The 18,091-nt window shown below is 35.1% G+C and overlaps 1 protein-coding gene across 6 annotated transcripts in view; it reads left to right on the plus strand.

Moving 5' to 3' along the window:
* The window catches only part of Dhx15 (DEAH-box helicase 15), a 37,944-nt gene that overhangs the window by 3,061 nt on the left and 16,792 nt on the right, over positions 1-18,091 (plus strand). For all 6 annotated transcript variants that reach the window (XR_005492917.2, XR_005492918.2, XM_063272935.1 and 3 more), the window contains exons 2-5: positions 1,948-2,383; positions 5,650-5,843; positions 14,719-14,878; positions 15,932-16,150. Coding sequence is in view for 4 of the 6 variants with exons in the window: in XM_063272935.1 (XP_063129005.1) it covers positions 1,948-2,383; positions 5,650-5,843; positions 14,719-14,878; positions 15,932-16,150 (1,009 nt within the window). In the remaining 2 variants the exon portion in view is untranslated. The remainder of the gene's footprint in view (positions 1-1,947; positions 2,384-5,649; positions 5,844-14,718; positions 14,879-15,931; positions 16,151-18,091) is intronic.

The raw sequence follows: 18,091 nt of genomic DNA on the forward strand, positions 1-18,091 counted from the left end.
CCTGCTTCTGCCTCCAGAGTACTGGGACTAACGTGTTTTAACCACCACATTGGGATTGTTTTTATTTTCTTTAAAATTAAAAGCATTGTTTCAACTAGAGAATTTTTATGAACAAAACTTTTGTAGTGAAAGTTCCCATTTTGCAGATAAAGTGAGTCTTAGGCCTTCGCGTGTATTGCAACATTTGTGGTTGTCATGCCCCTCTTTTTTAATTTAAATTTTCACTTCACTGATTAGCAAATCTTTGTGTTTTTTTCATTGTATTTTTTTCTCTACTGTAGTAATGAAGCTGCAGGTGAATTGGGTTTTGGTTGGCTTGTGAGACTTTATTTAGTTTTGTGTGAGGGTGGGGGTTGGGATGTTTTGTTTTGTTTTGTTGGTTGAGGGGGGAGAGGAGGTGGTTGGTTTTGGTCTTTTTAGATAAGGTTTCTCTGTGTTGCTCTGGATGTCCTGGAACTGTCTGTATACCAGGCTGGCCTCAAACTCACCTCTGGCTCCCAAGTGTGTGCCTGGACATTAGAATAGAAGAGAAGTCACAGGCTAGTGAGGCTTTTCTTCACTCTTAAGATTATGTGGAATAGAATCTCATATTTTAAGAATAATGTACTGGCTGGTTTTTTGTGTCAACTTGACACAAACTGGAGTTATCACAGAGAAAGGAGCCTCAGTTGAGGAATGCCTCCATTAGACCCAGCTGTAAGTCATTTTCTCAACTAGTGATCAAGCCGGGAGGACCCAGGCCATTGTGGGTGGTGCCATCCCTGGGCTGGTGGTCTTGGGTTTTATAAGAGAGGAAGCTGAGCAAGCCAGGGGAAGCAAGCCAATAAGTAACATCTCTCCATGGCCTCTGCATCAGCTCCTGCTTCTTGCCTTGTGTGAGTTCCAGTCCTGACTTCCTTTGATGATGAACAGCAATGTGAATTGTGTAAGCTGAATAAACCCTTTCCTCCCCAACTTACTTCTTGGTCATGATGTTTGGGCAGGAATAGAAACCTTGACCAAGACAAAAAAGATTGGATAAAGTTTACCACAGCTGTGGCTGAACCATTTTCACACAGTACTGTGTTTAGTTAGCATTTTAGCTGTGTTCTGTTTAAGGTCTTTACTGTTACTCCCCCATCAGACTGTGGAGAGTGAGTGCTCTTCCTTGCTCTGCTGTATTGAGACTTAGGTCCCAAGAAATGGACTTTTATGTGTTGTAAGTAAAGAGCAATGACAGGTTTAGTTAGGGGTTTATTTCTGTCTCATCTCCAAAATGCCTCATTATTTTAGTCTGGGTCCCAAAACCTTATGGGAACTTAAGGAATTGGTCTGAAGTAAAGTTTGAATGAATGAGTAAACAGGTTCCTTCTATCACTAACTACTCAGACCACCTTTAGATGCAACTCAAAGCCATATTGTTTGTCTTCTATTATAAATTATCTTAAAATTACTCCACTAGGAATATTTGTAGTAGATACCAGAAATGACTGCTTAAAAATAAGTTTAGAAAAGTAATTGACTTTTCTGAATTTCTTAGTTTTTAAAACAACTCTGTATTTTATGAAAGTTTTTAATTTTATTACATTTCATTTTGATTGATCCAGGTTCATAGATTTACAAGGAACTCACAGAGATCACTTTCCTCTGTTTTCCAAGTGTTGGGTTCTTAAAGATGTATGCTATTATACCCAGCTTCAAGTGTTTTTTAATTACATTGCATTTTGTGTTGAGGCTATGTCCTGGGTATTGAATTAAGGTGGTCAGACTTGGGAGCTGAGCCATTTCAATAGGCTATGGGTCAGTTCTTAGTGTTGCTATGCTTAAGGTTTTAGAAGGATGAAACTAGAGACTTAGTCTAGTAAAGGATGATTATGCTGGTATGTGAAGAATCTGGTCATAATTTCTAATAACTAATTGAGATATGTGTTTAAAATCACTCTGATTTCTAAATTTTTGTATTTCTAGGAAAGACCGGGAACGAGATCGGGATAGAGAGGACCGATCTAAAGATCGAGACCGAGAACGTGATAGAGGAGACAGAGAACGGGAGAGGGAGAAAGAAAAGGAAAAGGAATTGAGAGCTTCCACCAATGCTATGCTTATCAGTGCTGGATTGCCACCTTTAAAAGCTTCTCATTCCGCTCATTCAACCCACTCCGCTCATTCAACACATTCTACACATTCTGCCCATTCAACACACACCGGACATGCAGGACACACATCACTTCCACAGTGTATTAATCCATTTACCAACCTGCCCCATACTCCTCGATATTATGATATTCTAAAGAAACGTCTTCAGCTCCCTGTTTGGGAATACAAGGATAGATTTACAGATATTCTTGTTAGACATCAGTCATTTGTACTGGTTGGTGAGACTGGGTCTGGTAAAACAACACAGGTGAGTTGTTAAAGACCATGGTAAATACGTTCATGTTCAAACTAAATGTGCTGATTGGTTCTTGGTAGTCCTTTCCATTGTCTGTCAACTCATTTCCAGTTGTCTTGTCTTATAGAGTACCTTGGAGAGTCCTTTGATGAGCACTCTTTAGTAACTTTAAGGGTGTGATTCAAATAGAGTGTTCAGGTTTTTCTGAGTCCACATAGGAAAATAACTGGTATGGTCTCATCTTGTAGGTACGGCAGGAATAATTTTCAACACATTTTAACCCTAAGACAATACAGAGTTAGAAATACAAAGTTTATTTTTGAGTGCTTGAGTAGAGAAACCTGAACAATTGAAGTAGTTGTTTCTACTCCAAGTATTTGTTAAAATATTTCGAATTATGTGAACAGTGTAAAAAAAGTTGAAATTGCCAGTTATGATAATGCAAATCTTTTCTAGCATTTAGGAATCAGGTAGGCAAGTTTCCGAATTCGAGGTCAGTTTTCTATAATGAGATCCTGTCTCACAAGAAGAAAATGATTAGAAATGCTGCAAGGTACAAAGTATGGTTGTGACCTGCATCCATCTGCTTCCAGGGTTGTAGTACTAAACACTGTTAAAGGGGGCTCATCGGGTGCTCACAGGTTTTAAACATGAACAAGCCATTACTTGATCTTGTTGATAGGTGGTGCAGCCTATTTTTATAATTTTTTACACTACTGCATCTATTTATGTGTGAATGTTTGTGTATGGGTACACCCATGCCAAAGCACATATGTGTCAATCAGAATAACTTAGGAGAGTTACTGTTCATCCTATGGGTATTGAGGATTGAACTCAAATTGTAAGGCTTAATGGCCAGTGCCTTTAACTCACTGAGCTGACATACCAACCTTAGGCTTTGTTCAGTAACTTCAGGGACAAGTATGTTTGTAGATTTTTGAAATGTCTAGATTTATTGCACTCGTACTACATGTAGCCAAATAGTCCTTTCCTCATGGAGCACCCGTCAGCTGTTTGGTTATATCCCTGAACTTGAATTTAGTAGTAATTGTGGATTTAATAGACACTTGGGAAGCCATCAGAGAAGAGTCTCATTTTGATTACAAAAGTTGTTGGGTATGGTAGAATATTTCCAAAACACAGGAAAATACTGAAATCAACTTAATAATTGCCCATTTTAATATGTAAAGATGAAAGGCTTTTTTGACTTATTCATTCATTTTTATGAATGTAGGGTACACATTTCTAATTGAACATGCTGCTAAAGCAGGTACTCTACCATTGAGCTCTATGTTCAGGGTGTCCCCCCACCCCCACCCCCGTTTTTTTTATTTTAAAGAAAGGATCTTGCTATTCAGTCTATTTAGGCTTCTAGTTTTGCTATCCTCTTGCCTGCTGAACCTTAGATGTGGACCACTGTGTCTGGCTTAGGATTTTTTTAAATTATGTTCTACAGATCAAAACTGAGTATTTCATAGAGACATTTTGATATTCTAGCAACCAAAAATATTAAAAGATTTAATTGAGGGACAACTTTATGTTAATAACTCAAACTTTTAGCTGTGGATAGTGACACTTTTAATTTCAGCATGTTGAGGGCAGCTTTGTCTACAGAGAGACACCCTGTATCAAACAAACCCTTAACTTTTAAATTTAATGTCTTTTTAAAAAAAAATTCATGAGAATGTGGCTCTATCAATGCCAGTAGAATTTTTAAACTATTTCAGATGCTATTGACAATCTTTGTTAATATTTTTGGAAAGTCAAACCATATGTATTTTTCATGCTTTATTAATAGCCACATTGAAGGTAGTTTGCATTGTGCAGATGGACAGACATAAAGAGAACTAAGTGCTGTCTATCAGGTTGGACATCAGAATTGAGAATATGTAAAATACATCCTACTAGAAAGGTTTAGTTTGAAAAAATTATTTTTTGTGGGGTGAAAATGCAAGTTTATACAAGATGGGTTTCATTAGGAATTAATATGTAAATCTATTACTTTCTCATTAGTTATTTTAAGAGTATAAAGAACTTTTAAAAGTTTGAGATCTGCCAAATAAAATGAAGTTAAGTCATTCATTTCATTAGAATGGATTTTTTTTTAAATCTGAACAGTTTTAAGAATTAAGGACTAACTTCCTTTAATCTGCTAGTCAGTGCTTCTAATTTCACATTGTTTGATTTTATTTTACTTTCCTTTTCTTTTGGAGCAGGGTTGGTGAAATGAAGGTAGATCCTTAAAGCTTTCCTAGAAAAGCACTATGGTTCTGTTGGTTTCCAGAACTAGGAAGATAGTGTTAGTTAGTAGTTTTCTTCATTTAGGCCCTTGAAAAACATACACTATTTTCTTTGGAGAAACAGTATAATTGTCTCCCCTTTGAGTTATTTGTTTTTATGCATGAGCTAGTCAAATTGCAAAAGTAATTAACTAAATTATATATAACAGTGTATCAGCCAACATTTCTCATCAGATGTCGTCATGTAAGCACTGAGATCCAAGCCCTGTACATACCTTAGTATTAGAATGTTTCAGATTTCAGAATCCTTGATGAGACAGATCGAGGTACTTATAGCTGAGGATTCTTAAGGTTGTGAACATTTACATCTTCCTATCTTTTCCGTTAAATGACTAGAGAACCAAACTATGAGAGAAGCCCTTCATGTCTGCATATTGTAATTGGTCACCATAGTGACCACCTTGAGCTTCAGATTTTCTTTTCTCTTTTCCCCTTGGCTGTTCTCAGTCCCTTTGAACTTGAAGGTGGTGATTTTGAGAACTTAACTAGTTAAGATGTTATCTAAGGTACTGTTACTGTGCATAATACTGCTCCTGAGAGAAAAGTTAACAGGGTTATAATGACGTTTTGATGGATTGCAATTTATATGATACTTGTGCCTACATTTTTATAATTAAGAATGTGATTTTCAAAAGTATACATTGCTGTATTTTACTTCTGAGACTTAAAATTCTTTCAAGGATAGAATTTAAATTGGATGTTTTTCCATTGCTTAGAAATACTAATGGTGCAGCTGTACTGCGGAGCACACTGAGCACCTCTGAGTGGATCTTGTCTTCCCAGGAGTGTAATTATGTTACATCCCTGTTGTCCATGAGCCCTTCTGGCTTAGAGTGCTCGCGTTAGTGTAACCCGAGTCATAACAACTTTGCATAATTGAATTTTGTTTTAAATAATTACAGTAAGATAAAGTATTAGATACATATAGTTTGTATGTGGGTAGGGTACAGATAATTTAAATGTGAAATCATTTCATAGATACCACAGTGGTGTGTGGAGTATATGCGATCCTTGCCAGGACCCAAAAGGGGAGTTGCCTGTACACAGCCCAGGAGAGTGGCTGCAATGAGTGTGGCTCAGAGAGTTGCTGATGAGATGGACGTGATGTTAGGCCAGGAAGTTGGATACTCCATTCGATTTGAAGACTGCAGTAGTGCAAAAACCATTCTTAAGTAAGTACTCTATCTTTAAAGTGGATACTACTCTAATTATAGGTTTGGTTTGTTTTTTTTTCATTAGTTAAGGACTTTTACTAATGGAATTGCCAGCTTTAAAATACAATGAAATAGACATGCCAGGTGATTTTTGTCAGTGTTTTTTCTTGATGATAGTATATTTAGCTTTTCAGTAGAAATTCTGTTTCATGGGTTGGGGATTTAGCTCAGTGGTAGAGCGCTTGCCTAGCAAACGCAAGGCCCTGGCTTCGGTCCCCAGCTCCGAAAAAAAGAAAAAGGAAAAAAAAAAAAAAGAAAGAAATTCTGTTTCAGTTTAGTTATGTGGTGCTATATCCTGTGTAAAATGTTAATAATAGCATAAAGTGTGGTGTTTTAGATTGTTCATTTAAATGTAATAAAGGGTAAAAATGTTAGTAAAAGTTATGTTTAGAACAGATGATATGTGGGAGGGATGTGATTTATTTATGGGTAAGGAAAATTGTGTAGTTTTTGCTATGTGTGAGCTCATGGAAGAATCTTGTTCTGTAATAAAGTATTTATACCATCTCAAGATCCTGCTTCTGTGACCATTTTGAGCCTTGTAACTTAATTTATATAGTTGTTTTCTGGGTCTTACAGTTACATTCTGCTTAACTAGTGATAATTGCTGTCCAACAAATCTTACTTTCTCCTCTTGCTTTTATGTATTCACATTTATAGGACATTAGTCAGTTTTAGAAATAACTTGGTCACAGTGCAGTTTTCAAGTGTGTTATAAAAAACAAACCTGGAATACATGGTCAGTGATGTGAACCTGTGGTGTGGAAATGCCCTGTGGTAAGATGAATGAGATTGATTGGATTAGGAAAAATGGTACAGTAGCATAGTATGAGGTTCTGTATCCACCATCCTTAGGCTCTTGGTTCATCCATATCTGAGCATTGATCTTAAGTAGTACATATTTTTGTTTTTGAATATTTAGTGTGTCTCTTAAAATTTATAACTGAAAAGGCAGTTTTTTAATTAAGATAGCCTGTTAACTTTTTAGCTTATATTTCACTTTTTTTAAGTTCTTGGGTTTCATTTGAACTTCATAATTTTTTAATAGAAGTTCAACTTTAAAATACTAATCAGCTTATGTTTTTTACTTTTAAGGAATGTATTTTTGGCTTGTATCTTCATTTTCATTGAATATAAAACTTAAGGTGATAACATCTGTGATTTGAAATTACAGTATAATGACTATATTGCATAAAATCAGCTTTTTTATTACTCTATAAGATGTAGATATCAAGAACTTGAAAATAAAGAATAGATTTTTCCTCATCTCTACAAGGAGTATCTTTTCAATATTTGATTATGTACCATATTTTCTCGGTAAGCTACAGTAAAGGGAATAAAGCAGTGTGGATTTTTGAGAAAATTACAAACCATATTAATAGTGTATCTGGTAGAAGTAGAGGAAGGATGGACTTTCAAAAGATGGATCTTGTAATTAAAGCTTTAAAACTTATTCTAGATAAACTAAGCTTGTTGGTATTCTACAATCTGTTTACCATCCTTTAAAACTAACCTGGCATTGTTAATGGACTTGGAAATGGGTATGTGTTTTATTTCCTTCAAGGAAAGAAAAATTGTAATGCAACTCTTAGTAGTAAGAGTGTTAGTGGTAGTTTTAATTGATAGGGTGACTTCACTAAGAAGTGTTGTAAAAGTACCTGGATATATTTGCATTAACTCACTGAAAACCCAGAGAGTAAAAACTGGCAAAGCTTTTAAACTGAAGGTCAGTTGTGTATTGAGTAGGAAGAATGCATGTATAGACAGGTCCTTACCCTGCATTAACTATTTTTCTATCTAGAAATTAAAGTGTTTACATATTCATCAAATAGTCAAACTTTTAATACAAAAGGATAGTAGAGGAGACTAAATTTTAAAGATTTTTTTTCTTGAACATCTCAGAATATAGACAGACAGTTCGAAGCTACATTTGTGTCTTTAAAATTGGTCCTATATGGTATCCATAATATATTTTCAATGTTTGAGATGCATTAAATTCTACATTAGGTATTGTACTGTTGGCAGAGGATTTGACCTTGTACAAATTAGTCGACATGGAGATCAGACATAGCATTAAGGAATCTAAAGAAACAGTCCAGTCTGAAAACTAGTGGGTTAAGGATAAATGCCATTGTGACAGTCATGTCAGAGCATCATGATTCATCGTGATGTTTGGAACAAGACGTTGATGTGTAATACCATTGCTATGGATTGAAGAATTTCTTGGTATGAGTTGTAACAAATCATAGAACATTTCTTAGTTTATTTTCAGGGAACAAATGACTTTGGAAAGGGAACAGTTTAATCTGTAGAAAAAATATTTTGGAGTTGACTTTGTAGATAATATTACTGGTAGTTGAGGTGATAACAGCTGAACAATAGAAGTAGTTTGATGTTGAGGGAATCCAGCTATTTATCAAGAAATACTCAGTACTTTAGCCATTGAACAATGTTTTATGTATTAGACAATATATAGTAGTAAGAAATTAATCTGGTTTATGTCTATCAAGAGCAAATATAAATACAAAGTTTCAGATAGCTGAAGCAGATCATATTTATATGGAAGAATAATTCACGTTTGATGGAGAAGTTGGTTTCTTGGTGACAGTGTGGAGTCTAACCCAGGACCTCATGCTTGCTAGGCAAGTGATCTACCAGTGAGCCATATTTCAGTTTTGTGTAGTCGGCATTTTCAGTCTACGATCCAGTTGAATGAAGCAAATAGAAAGATTGAGGTACAGGGTGCCAGAATTCTAGGCATATGGGATAACCCCCACCCCCAATTTTTTTGTTCCCTTAAGGGAAAGGTTAGCTTTTAATCCTTTAAATATGTAATGTGTGTGTCGGTTTGAGCATGGCTAACCATGGCATATATGTGTTTATCAGAACAATGTATGGCTCTCTCTGTTGTGTATGTGCACATGTGATAGGGTTTCTATAGCCCTACCTGTCCTGGTTTTTGCTTTATATCTATAGATTAGGATTGCCTAGAAATGAGTTCTGCCTGAGCTTCCTGACCATGTCATGCACTTAAAAGTTTTTTGCTTGAGGAAGTACCACAGTTACTTTGTGAGTAATAAAACTTTTAAGCATTGAACAAACATATAAGCATTTTATGCCAGATTACTTTAAGTTATTAAAGAACTAGATTATTGTGGACAATAATCAAAGGTGGGATTTTTAATGTCTTGCTTAGTGGAGCTACAAATTTGGGATAGAATTTGAGTCTGTCTCCTATGCTTGCCTTGTATGTGGAACTTGGTGGGTTCTTCCCTTCTCCACTTACTCTGAGGAAGTCAAATCGGCAACAGAGGAATGTGAAACTTGTGACTATAAGAATCTTGATGAATGTTTAGCAAAATTAAGAGAAGGGGAAGATATAATAAGGACCTTCTAAAATTCTTTAAGGTTCTGTTGATGAAGCAGAACATGGAGATTTAGAGATTTAGGTAATTTCCTTTTCATTCGGTATCTGTTTTGGTTATCTGATTAGCTTTAGTTTTGGGATTTTAAAGGAGACTCTGAAGTTAGTATATAAAACAAGTATAATTTTGAAGGGATATGAGTTCTGTTAACTACTGTTCTCATACTCTACCCAGAATTTTGTCTGGTATAATTTGAGGTTAAGCTGCTAGGAAGCCAAGAAAAGGTAAAGACAAGAGGAAGGACATGGTTGAAACATAGGGAAAAATGAATGGCAGTCTTCATTGTATAAACTCCATTTAAAACTTAAAGGAAATACACTTTTAATAAGAAGTATATTTATACAATCTAGATAAAAAAATTTATAGGATTGTTTTAATATTAAAGATAGGCGTTCTTTATAGGCAAGAAGGTGGAAGAAGCCAAAAGATCCTACTAGCAAAATACAAACACTACTCAGTAACGATCTTGGTGGTAGGGAACATTTAAGGATGACACCCTGAGAATTATGATATATTGCCTGGCAAATTTAATACTGAAGTGCTAACTGTATAAGAATTTAGAGTCTGTAGCATTAGCCAACAGGGCACAGTGATGAGGAATTTGAGAACCAAGATGATCCCTCTATCCTAAGGTCTTGAGTTGGGTCCCAGCCCTATTACTAATTAGTTGCAAGTTTCCAGAGGAAGGAGCTAATAACTGTCTCAAGGATTCTAAGTGTGTTGATCTATGTACAGTCATGATATACTGACACTCAGCTTAACTATGTAGTCAACATGGCTAACACACTGCTGGTGGTAGTGGAAGTATATTTCCAGCTATATTGTAGAATCTTACTAGTCAGATTTAGTGTGAATGAAAATGGCTTCCATGGGATCAAATATTTGAGTGCTTGGTTCCTATAGTTGGACCATTTGGGAAGGACTCCTCCTGGGAGTGTTTGAGGAGGTATGTCACTAGGAAAGGGTGGATCATTGTCTCTTGAATCCTCAGCTTTGAGGTGATAATGTTAGCTTTGAGCTACTGCTTCAGTACCGCATGCTGTAATCCTCCTTGCCTTCTGAAACTGAAAGCAAACTTCCAAAAAATTTATAAGTTGTCTTGGTCTTGGTGTCTTCTTACAATAATAGGAAAGTAACTAACTGGTGCCTACCAGCTAAACTAATTTAAAAGGAGCTTAATAAAGCAATGTAAAGTTCTGTATAACACAATAATTGAATTACAGTTGAGGATATTAGCATGAATTAGAATTTGATGTTTGTCATTGTGGAGTGAATGTAGGCAAGTGCCCTTAGGGCTTGAGATAAGAAGTAAAAACTGGTCTGCTACTACTTTAAGCCTCATATGTACGATTTAAAAGTAATTTATAGTAGTAGGCTCCATTCTTATTGAACTCTAGTGTGTAAGCTAAATGGTTTAGTTTGATCTTTGTGCTCTTAGGCAGGGGAGTACAGAATAATTGGTAAGTTGACTAAGCAGTTGACTGAAATATTACTTTTCAAGTGGGATTCTTTTTTTTTTTTTAATCTGTATATATGCAAGGCAGTGTGCTGTACCACTTACGAAGGTCAGAAGTTGGCTTTTCTAATCATTAGACTGAACTCAGGTCTTTTTGCCCCCTTCAAATAGAATTCTACTGACTTATCAATGTAAGCTAACTTGATCACCTACTTATTTCTAATATTTATGCACTTGCAAAAAATTACTTGTAGAAGGCCTACTTTGTTTGCACAGTGCCAGTATTTGGTGGGAAAATGCATAGAAATTATAATCTCAGCTTTTTGTCATGTTGTTCTGGGAGTAAAAGAGTATTGCCTTCAAAATTTAGAGTTGGAATTGGGCAAGTATTTAAAAATTGTTTGTTTATAGTTGTTAAATTTTTAGGCTTTTTCTTGATTAGGCATCTTAAACTTGAAACAGGCTAAATAACTTGGCATAACAAAACTGTTCGGCGTGTTTGGGTGTCTGGGCTAAGCATTTCAGCCGAGAGAGAGAGAGAGAGAGAGAGAGAGAGAGAGAGAGAGAGAGAGAGAGAGAGAGAGAGAGAGAGAGTGAGTGTGTGTGTGTGTGTGTGTGTGTGTGTGTGTGTGTGTCACAAAGGAGCTTGATATTTCCTGGTTCTTACTTTGTTTGTTTTATTAGAACATTGAGGTATATTTCATTTTTAGGTGAGCACCACATCTAGTATATCTCACTGTAATTGGTAATATGCTTTACTATTGTATTGTTAGATTGAACTTGATCCTGCGAAAATTACCAAGAAATATTTTTGATACACTAAGCTACTTAGAATTAGGAATGTTACCTTTTATATTATTAAGATGAATGATTCTTTTGAAGACTTAAATTATTTAGGAGATCATTTCAAGTGACCAGTTTATAATGGAAATAGTTGTTTAATTGATTGGCTCTGGATGGGGTGGGTGTGTGTGTGTGTGTGTGTGTGTGTGTGTGTGTGTGTGTGTGTGTATTGAGATTATTAACTATCCAAACTCCGTTGGCTATGTCTATAACATAGCCAGGGATTATAGACTGTTTATAAAGAGATTTCTAAGGTTTACCTGAAGTTTTTCTTTAATGCTATAAGTTTTGAATTAGTCCACCAGAAATCCAGTGTTTTTAATAGATAAGCTAGGGTAGAGTTGAACTATTACCCAAAGTTTGGGGACTGTCTTTATTATAGATCTGTTTTCTGCCAAATGAAAGCTGCTTTTCCTTTGTTGTGTGCATTGTTACTGTCATCCAGAAACTTTTCTATTGCTAACTGCTGTTTAATAAAGAATATAAAAATAAGAGTTGACACTGCTGGGTTTGCATTTGTAAAAATGAAAATTGAAAATAATCTGGAAAAATGAGTAACTATACTAAATTTGGACACTTGGTTTTTCCTTCCTTAAACTGTACAACTTGATGTAAGAGTCTATTATGTATTGTACATCTAGAAACTAAAATGTATATATAGGAAAATGTTTAGAGTTATATGAAAATACTAGGCTAATTTGTATAAAAGACAGAATCCACACAGATGCTTGGTGTACTGAAACCAGTTCTCCAAGGATGATATATTCAAAAGATCATAATGTCTTTTAGGAATGTTGATTCTTTATAATTTAAACAATTGCTTTCTACAAACTTGTTTATGTGAGTATGTCAGTGTGTGTGTATCTGTTTTTTCTCTCTGCTGTGACCATATACCGACACTGTAAGGGAAAAAGCTTACTTGGGCTTACCTTTTAAGGAGGATTGGGTTTCATCATGAAGAAGGCATAGAGTTCAGTAGTGTGAGGCAGCTGGTCATAATCTATCTGCAGTGGGGAAGCAGAAGTAACGCTCAGGTGCTTTCTAATCCAGGACTTCATCCTATGGCCTGTTTGTACCTACATCTACAGTAGGTCCTCCCACTCCCTTAAAGTTTCTGGAAATATCTTTATTGGCACACCCAGAAGTTTGTTTTCATTACCATTAGTTAGGAATAACTTACATACAACGTATTGGTCTATGTTACTTGTATATATTTGTTGAAAAATACTTAAGCTAGATTAGTGCTATTCACAAATTCTGGCTTTTTGTTTATGTGGCTTTACTTTATTAAATAATTATGATTGAATGCCTGTTAGGTTAGTTGTAATATGCCAGCTTTGCAACTTTCTAATAAATTGAGGTATATCTTAGAATCAGTTGAAGTCTTGTAATTGATGAGTTTGGTGTTTGTCGTTTCCTGTGAATATTTGATAGTGATTTAGTTTTGTGTATATTTCAAATACTCAGTGAATTTTTGGAAATAACAGACAGAATTAATATGCTAATTAAAGTGCTTTCAGAAATACATGGTTTCCTATTGAAAGACTAGCAAAGATAGTCTAGAAATGTGTAGCAACAGTACAGTATAGATAGACATTTGAGCAAATCTTCTTGAAATAAGAACCACTTCTTTTATGTCCCCCTAAAAGTTAAAACAAGAGTTTTGTGCACTTAAGGTACTTATCCACATTTACTTTGTCACTGGATTGCCTACCTCATGTTAGTCTGAAAATAATAATTGCAAAATGCAAAATGAAAAGTTTCAAGGCATCTAGAAGCCATCGTGTGGCTTAGTAGGTACCTGACTGGATTGTTATGACATTTACAGTGATTTTTCTTTTATGTTCTTAAAATAAGATCTTGGAGTTGATTGTAGAAATGGTGGGGATTTATTTTGAAAAGAATACGGTAGAAACATAAGCTGTATAAATGGGGACTAGGTATAATGACTCTTACCAGCAGCACTCAAGAGTCCAAGCCAGCCAGAGGTATGTAATAACTCTTTGCCTCAAAATAGACATGAAGTGAAAGTGTACTTGTTTGCCAAATGTTTTGATACGTTTAGAATTACTCTTAGAGTAAATAAAGAGATGGATTCACTGTGTTGTATGCTGAACTTAACTGTTTCACTAGATGATATAAACTGAAGTCAAATTGGTTTATAAAAGATTAGATATTGTTAGATTACAGGACAAGGAACCAAAATTAAGTCATAAATAATGGCTTTGGATTTTTGTTAATGCCATTTCTAAATAAAAAAATGGGCTTTTATTTAACTGACCATGAACTGTGACTTTAGCATTTTAAGGCATGCTATGTTTTTGTCCAGGTGCCCAACTTAAGGATAGTTGTTTTGTTTTAGTGACAGCACTGGCCAGAATGGAATGGACAGGAGATGGCTGACCTATACAATGTTTTACAAACCATCCTTGATCTGATACTGACTCTACATGGTTCCTTCTGTAATGGTTGGATTCTGTAGTAACTGCCTTCTCTGAAGCCATTCTAAGCCTGGTTTCTTTTTTCTTTTTTTTTTTTGAGTCATCATTCTGTTTGATGTCATTTGCTTTTGATTTTACATCTATATATCAGCATTCTCATGGTGCTGATGCTGTCAATTATTCCCAGAACCTTTATGAATGAACTCATTTTGTCCTTTAGGTCACTTCATTTGTGATATCGATGGAGGATAGTAGAATTGTTTGCTGTTAGCTATTGTTACATTATTACCTTAAAAAATTTGAGTTTCATTTTTCCCCCCAAAATGTACATTTTTCATATAGTAATATTTTAGTAGTGTGATGGCATGAGACAACTTAAAATTGTTCGTTTATTGGCTTTATTGGCTTGTTTTAATTTTTTTAAGGAAATTTTTTAAAGCATTTAAATGACAAATTTAGTTAGTTTTGTCATTTGTGTGAAACTATGTGATCATTCTATGCCATGATTGGGGAGTTGTATTATATTTCTTAGTCTATTGTAGTGTTTGGTAAGATGTTATGATATAACTTTAGTGTCTCTTTTGCAAGCTTAATTTTTACAATTTTTACTTAGGATAGTTTTAAATATACATAGATGATTTTGACCAATGTTGTCTTTGTAATTGAAGGTATATGACTGACGGGATGCTCCTTCGTGAAGCTATGAATGATCCCCTCCTGGAGCGTTATGGTGTGATAATTCTTGATGAGGCCCATGAAAGAACATTAGCTACGGATATTCTTATGGGTGTTCTAAAGGAAGTTGTGAGACAGAGATCAGATTTAAAGGTGAAGAAGTAGCTTTATAATTTTTAAGTGTGTGTTTGTGTATGCATGTGCACATAACTGTGGGTGCTTGCAGGGGCCAGAATATGACATGGTGGGAATAACTATACATATGATTATCACCCCCAAAGAAACACTTGCTTTTTTTGTTTGCTTTTTGAGACAGGGTTTCTCTAAGTGCTAGCCCTGGCTCTCCTGGACTTGCTTTGTTAACCAGGCTTATTCCCTGACCTATGCCTCCAGAGTGATGGGATTAAAGGCACGAGCTACCGCACCTAGCTTGTTTACACTCTTGTATAAGTGTGATAGCACCTTCTTGTAATCCCAGGGCCAGAGATATGTAGCTCCCAGTGCCTTGCTGGCCAGCCAGCCTAATGACCCTAGCATTTTTTAGATTTTCAAAATAGCTGTGCTTAATTTAAGGCAAATTTCTATTTGCTCTATTTGATTTTTATTAATAATGCAATGTATTAAATTAAAAATTAATTGTATCATTACGCATTATTACATGTTACAACATATTGGCTTAAATGGTATATGAGTGTATCCCTTACATAGGCCTTATACGTTATTTACTTATCATGTAGTTTAAAATGTAAAAAATCTCAACGTATTTTATTTCTTTCTATATTTTATTTTTGTTTTTTAAAAATAGGATTTCACTTTCTAACCCTGGCTGACCTTGAACTCACACAGTGATCTACCTACTTCTACGTCTTTTTGAGTGTTAGTGTTTAATATGTGTGCCACTACACTGGCCTGTATTTTGTTTTTAATGTTTCTTTAAAGACTGTCTTTTTCCCTCTAGGGGTGATGATGAGACAGGGTCTCACTATGTAGCTCTGGCTGTCTTGAACTCTTTGTGTTGTAGTTAGTTTGACCTTGAACTCAGATGTGTCTGCCTCTGCTTCCCTGGTTCTAGTCTGGGATAAAGCTATCTTCATAGCTGATTAATAAATATATATAGAATAGTAACTTTTTTTTCTTCTTTGGGATCATCTAGGAATCTTTATAGAGATAAAGCCTCAAAAGTAATTTGCTGTTTTCCTCCTACAGGTTATAGTTATGAGTGCTACCCTAGATGCTGGAAAATTCCAGATTTACTTTGATAACTGTCCTCTCTTAACTATACCTGGCCGAACACATCCTGTTGAGATTTTTTATACTCCCGAACCAGAGAGAGATTATCTTGAAGCAGCAATTCGAACGGTGATCCAAATACATATGTGTGAAGAGGAGGAAGGAGACCTTCTTCTTTTCTTGACTGGTCAAGAGGTATAATTTGCTTAATGTAATTTTTGTGTACAAATGTCCTTTACCTAACAACTCTAAACTTATATAACCAAGGCTGGCCGTATTTTTCTCATCTCAGTCCTTCCAAGTTTTCAGTGTAATTCTTTGAATATATGTAATACTTAACCACATCCTTTTATACACTCATATTTAAAGGGTGAAGAAAATACAATTGAAATGGTAGATGGTTGTAATTCCTTTAAATATTTGGGTGCCTTTTACAGTAGAAGGTCTTGAGTTCTATTCTAGAATGTCTTAAGTATGGTCAGTAGATTTTTGGTCTGAAGGAAGAGAATTTGCTAAAACAAGTTCTGTTTTTTTGTTTAATGTTTTTTGGAAATAAGTGAAGTTTGAGGAGAAAACACAGTGTGTAAGCTCTTTAGGTCATTTAAGATGTAGGCTTGGGGGGTTGGGGATTTAGCTCAGTGGTAGAGCGCTTGCCTAGGAAGCGCAAGGCCCTGGGTTCGGTCCCCAGCTCCAAAAAAAAAAAAAAAAAAAGATGTAGGCTTGGTCGCTTTTCCAGAGGAGTGTTTTATAGTCCAAAACATCCCCACTATGATACATAACTGCACCTAAACTGTAGTGGAAAATTGCTCTAATCTCATGCAAACCAAACACACCAAAACCTCTTCTTTTTATTGTGTCCAGCTCTTATAGAACTGCTAGCTAGATGATGTAAATGCCACTCAGTTAAGAAATATGAATTTGGGATAAGTTTTTTAATCTTGGGTATTTTGTGTGTGTGTGTTTTTTTAATCATCCTTACGATTAAATACTATTTATATTGTGAGTTGGAAATTTTTGTGTTCTCGGATCCCTTTGAATTGTTGGACATTTATCAGCACTCAGTAGATGCAGCAGTATTTTTTAGCCATAACCAGCAAAGATATTTAGATGCTGCCAAATGTCTTGGGGAAATGTGTTTGTAAATTCTTCTCCTGTAGACACATTCCCTTAGTTCTTGTGAGCTAAGGGTGTTGAGCATCCAGTTTTCTGGATAGTCTTCCCTCTTTTGATGTAACTGATTTTTTTTTTTTTTTTTTTTGCAGTTAAAGTGGAAAAATTTCCATAAATCTTTTGAAAGACTTAACTAGTATCTTACCCATGGCATGTAAACAGCACTCATGCTCTAACTGTTGAAGCTAATGCTTGTGCAATATTCATTTTTCCTCTTGTGTTTGTTCTCTACAATTTCTCACTTCCTCTTGACTTAATCTACTCTGGAAGGAGGCATATTTGAATGGTATTGGAAGTTTCAGCTGATCTCATGGAGAGAACCAAAAAGGCTTTTTTTCTGAGTCTGCTTATTATAATTCATTTCATTCATGGGGGAAGGGAAGTCAGTAAGCTTCGTGTTTTCAGCTGTGTGCTGGTATGTTGTAAAATGAAGTAAAGTTATAGTTGTGTACTCTCATTATGTTTTGGGTTTGAAAACTTCCAACTGGTTTGTTTTGCATAGATTTCCTTATTATGTTTGCTAAAGTCTTTTTTAATACATGGAATGTAGCTCTTAGGCTTATCACTTAACTGTTAAAGTGAGCTGGTATTAAAAAATCTGAAATATTAGGAGTCTCATTTTCTTAATTTAAAATTTTTCACTCTTATAGGGATCTTAATTCCATATTTGCATGCCAGCAGGAGACATTCTGATCTTTATAGAGCATTTAAAAGCAATCTTTTTGTTTAAAAGACTTTAATTTTCTTTCAAATAGATGGCATTGACTTTTCATTTTCTAGAAACTTGAAATCTCAAAACAAACTTTGGGTTCTTAATAATAATTTCCTTCTGTCAAATAACCTTATAAGAAAATTGCTATTTTGTAGTAGGCAAAAAAAAAAAGGTTGGTTCTGTCCAAGGATTTTATACTTTCATTTTGTGTGTATGTATGCAGCTTGCATGTATTATGTATGTGTATCAGATGT

Source organism: Rattus norvegicus, chromosome 14 (genome assembly GCF_036323735.1).
Source record: "Rattus norvegicus strain BN/NHsdMcwi chromosome 14, GRCr8, whole genome shotgun sequence".
Taxonomy (NCBI): Eukaryota; Metazoa; Chordata; class Mammalia; order Rodentia; family Muridae; genus Rattus; species Rattus norvegicus.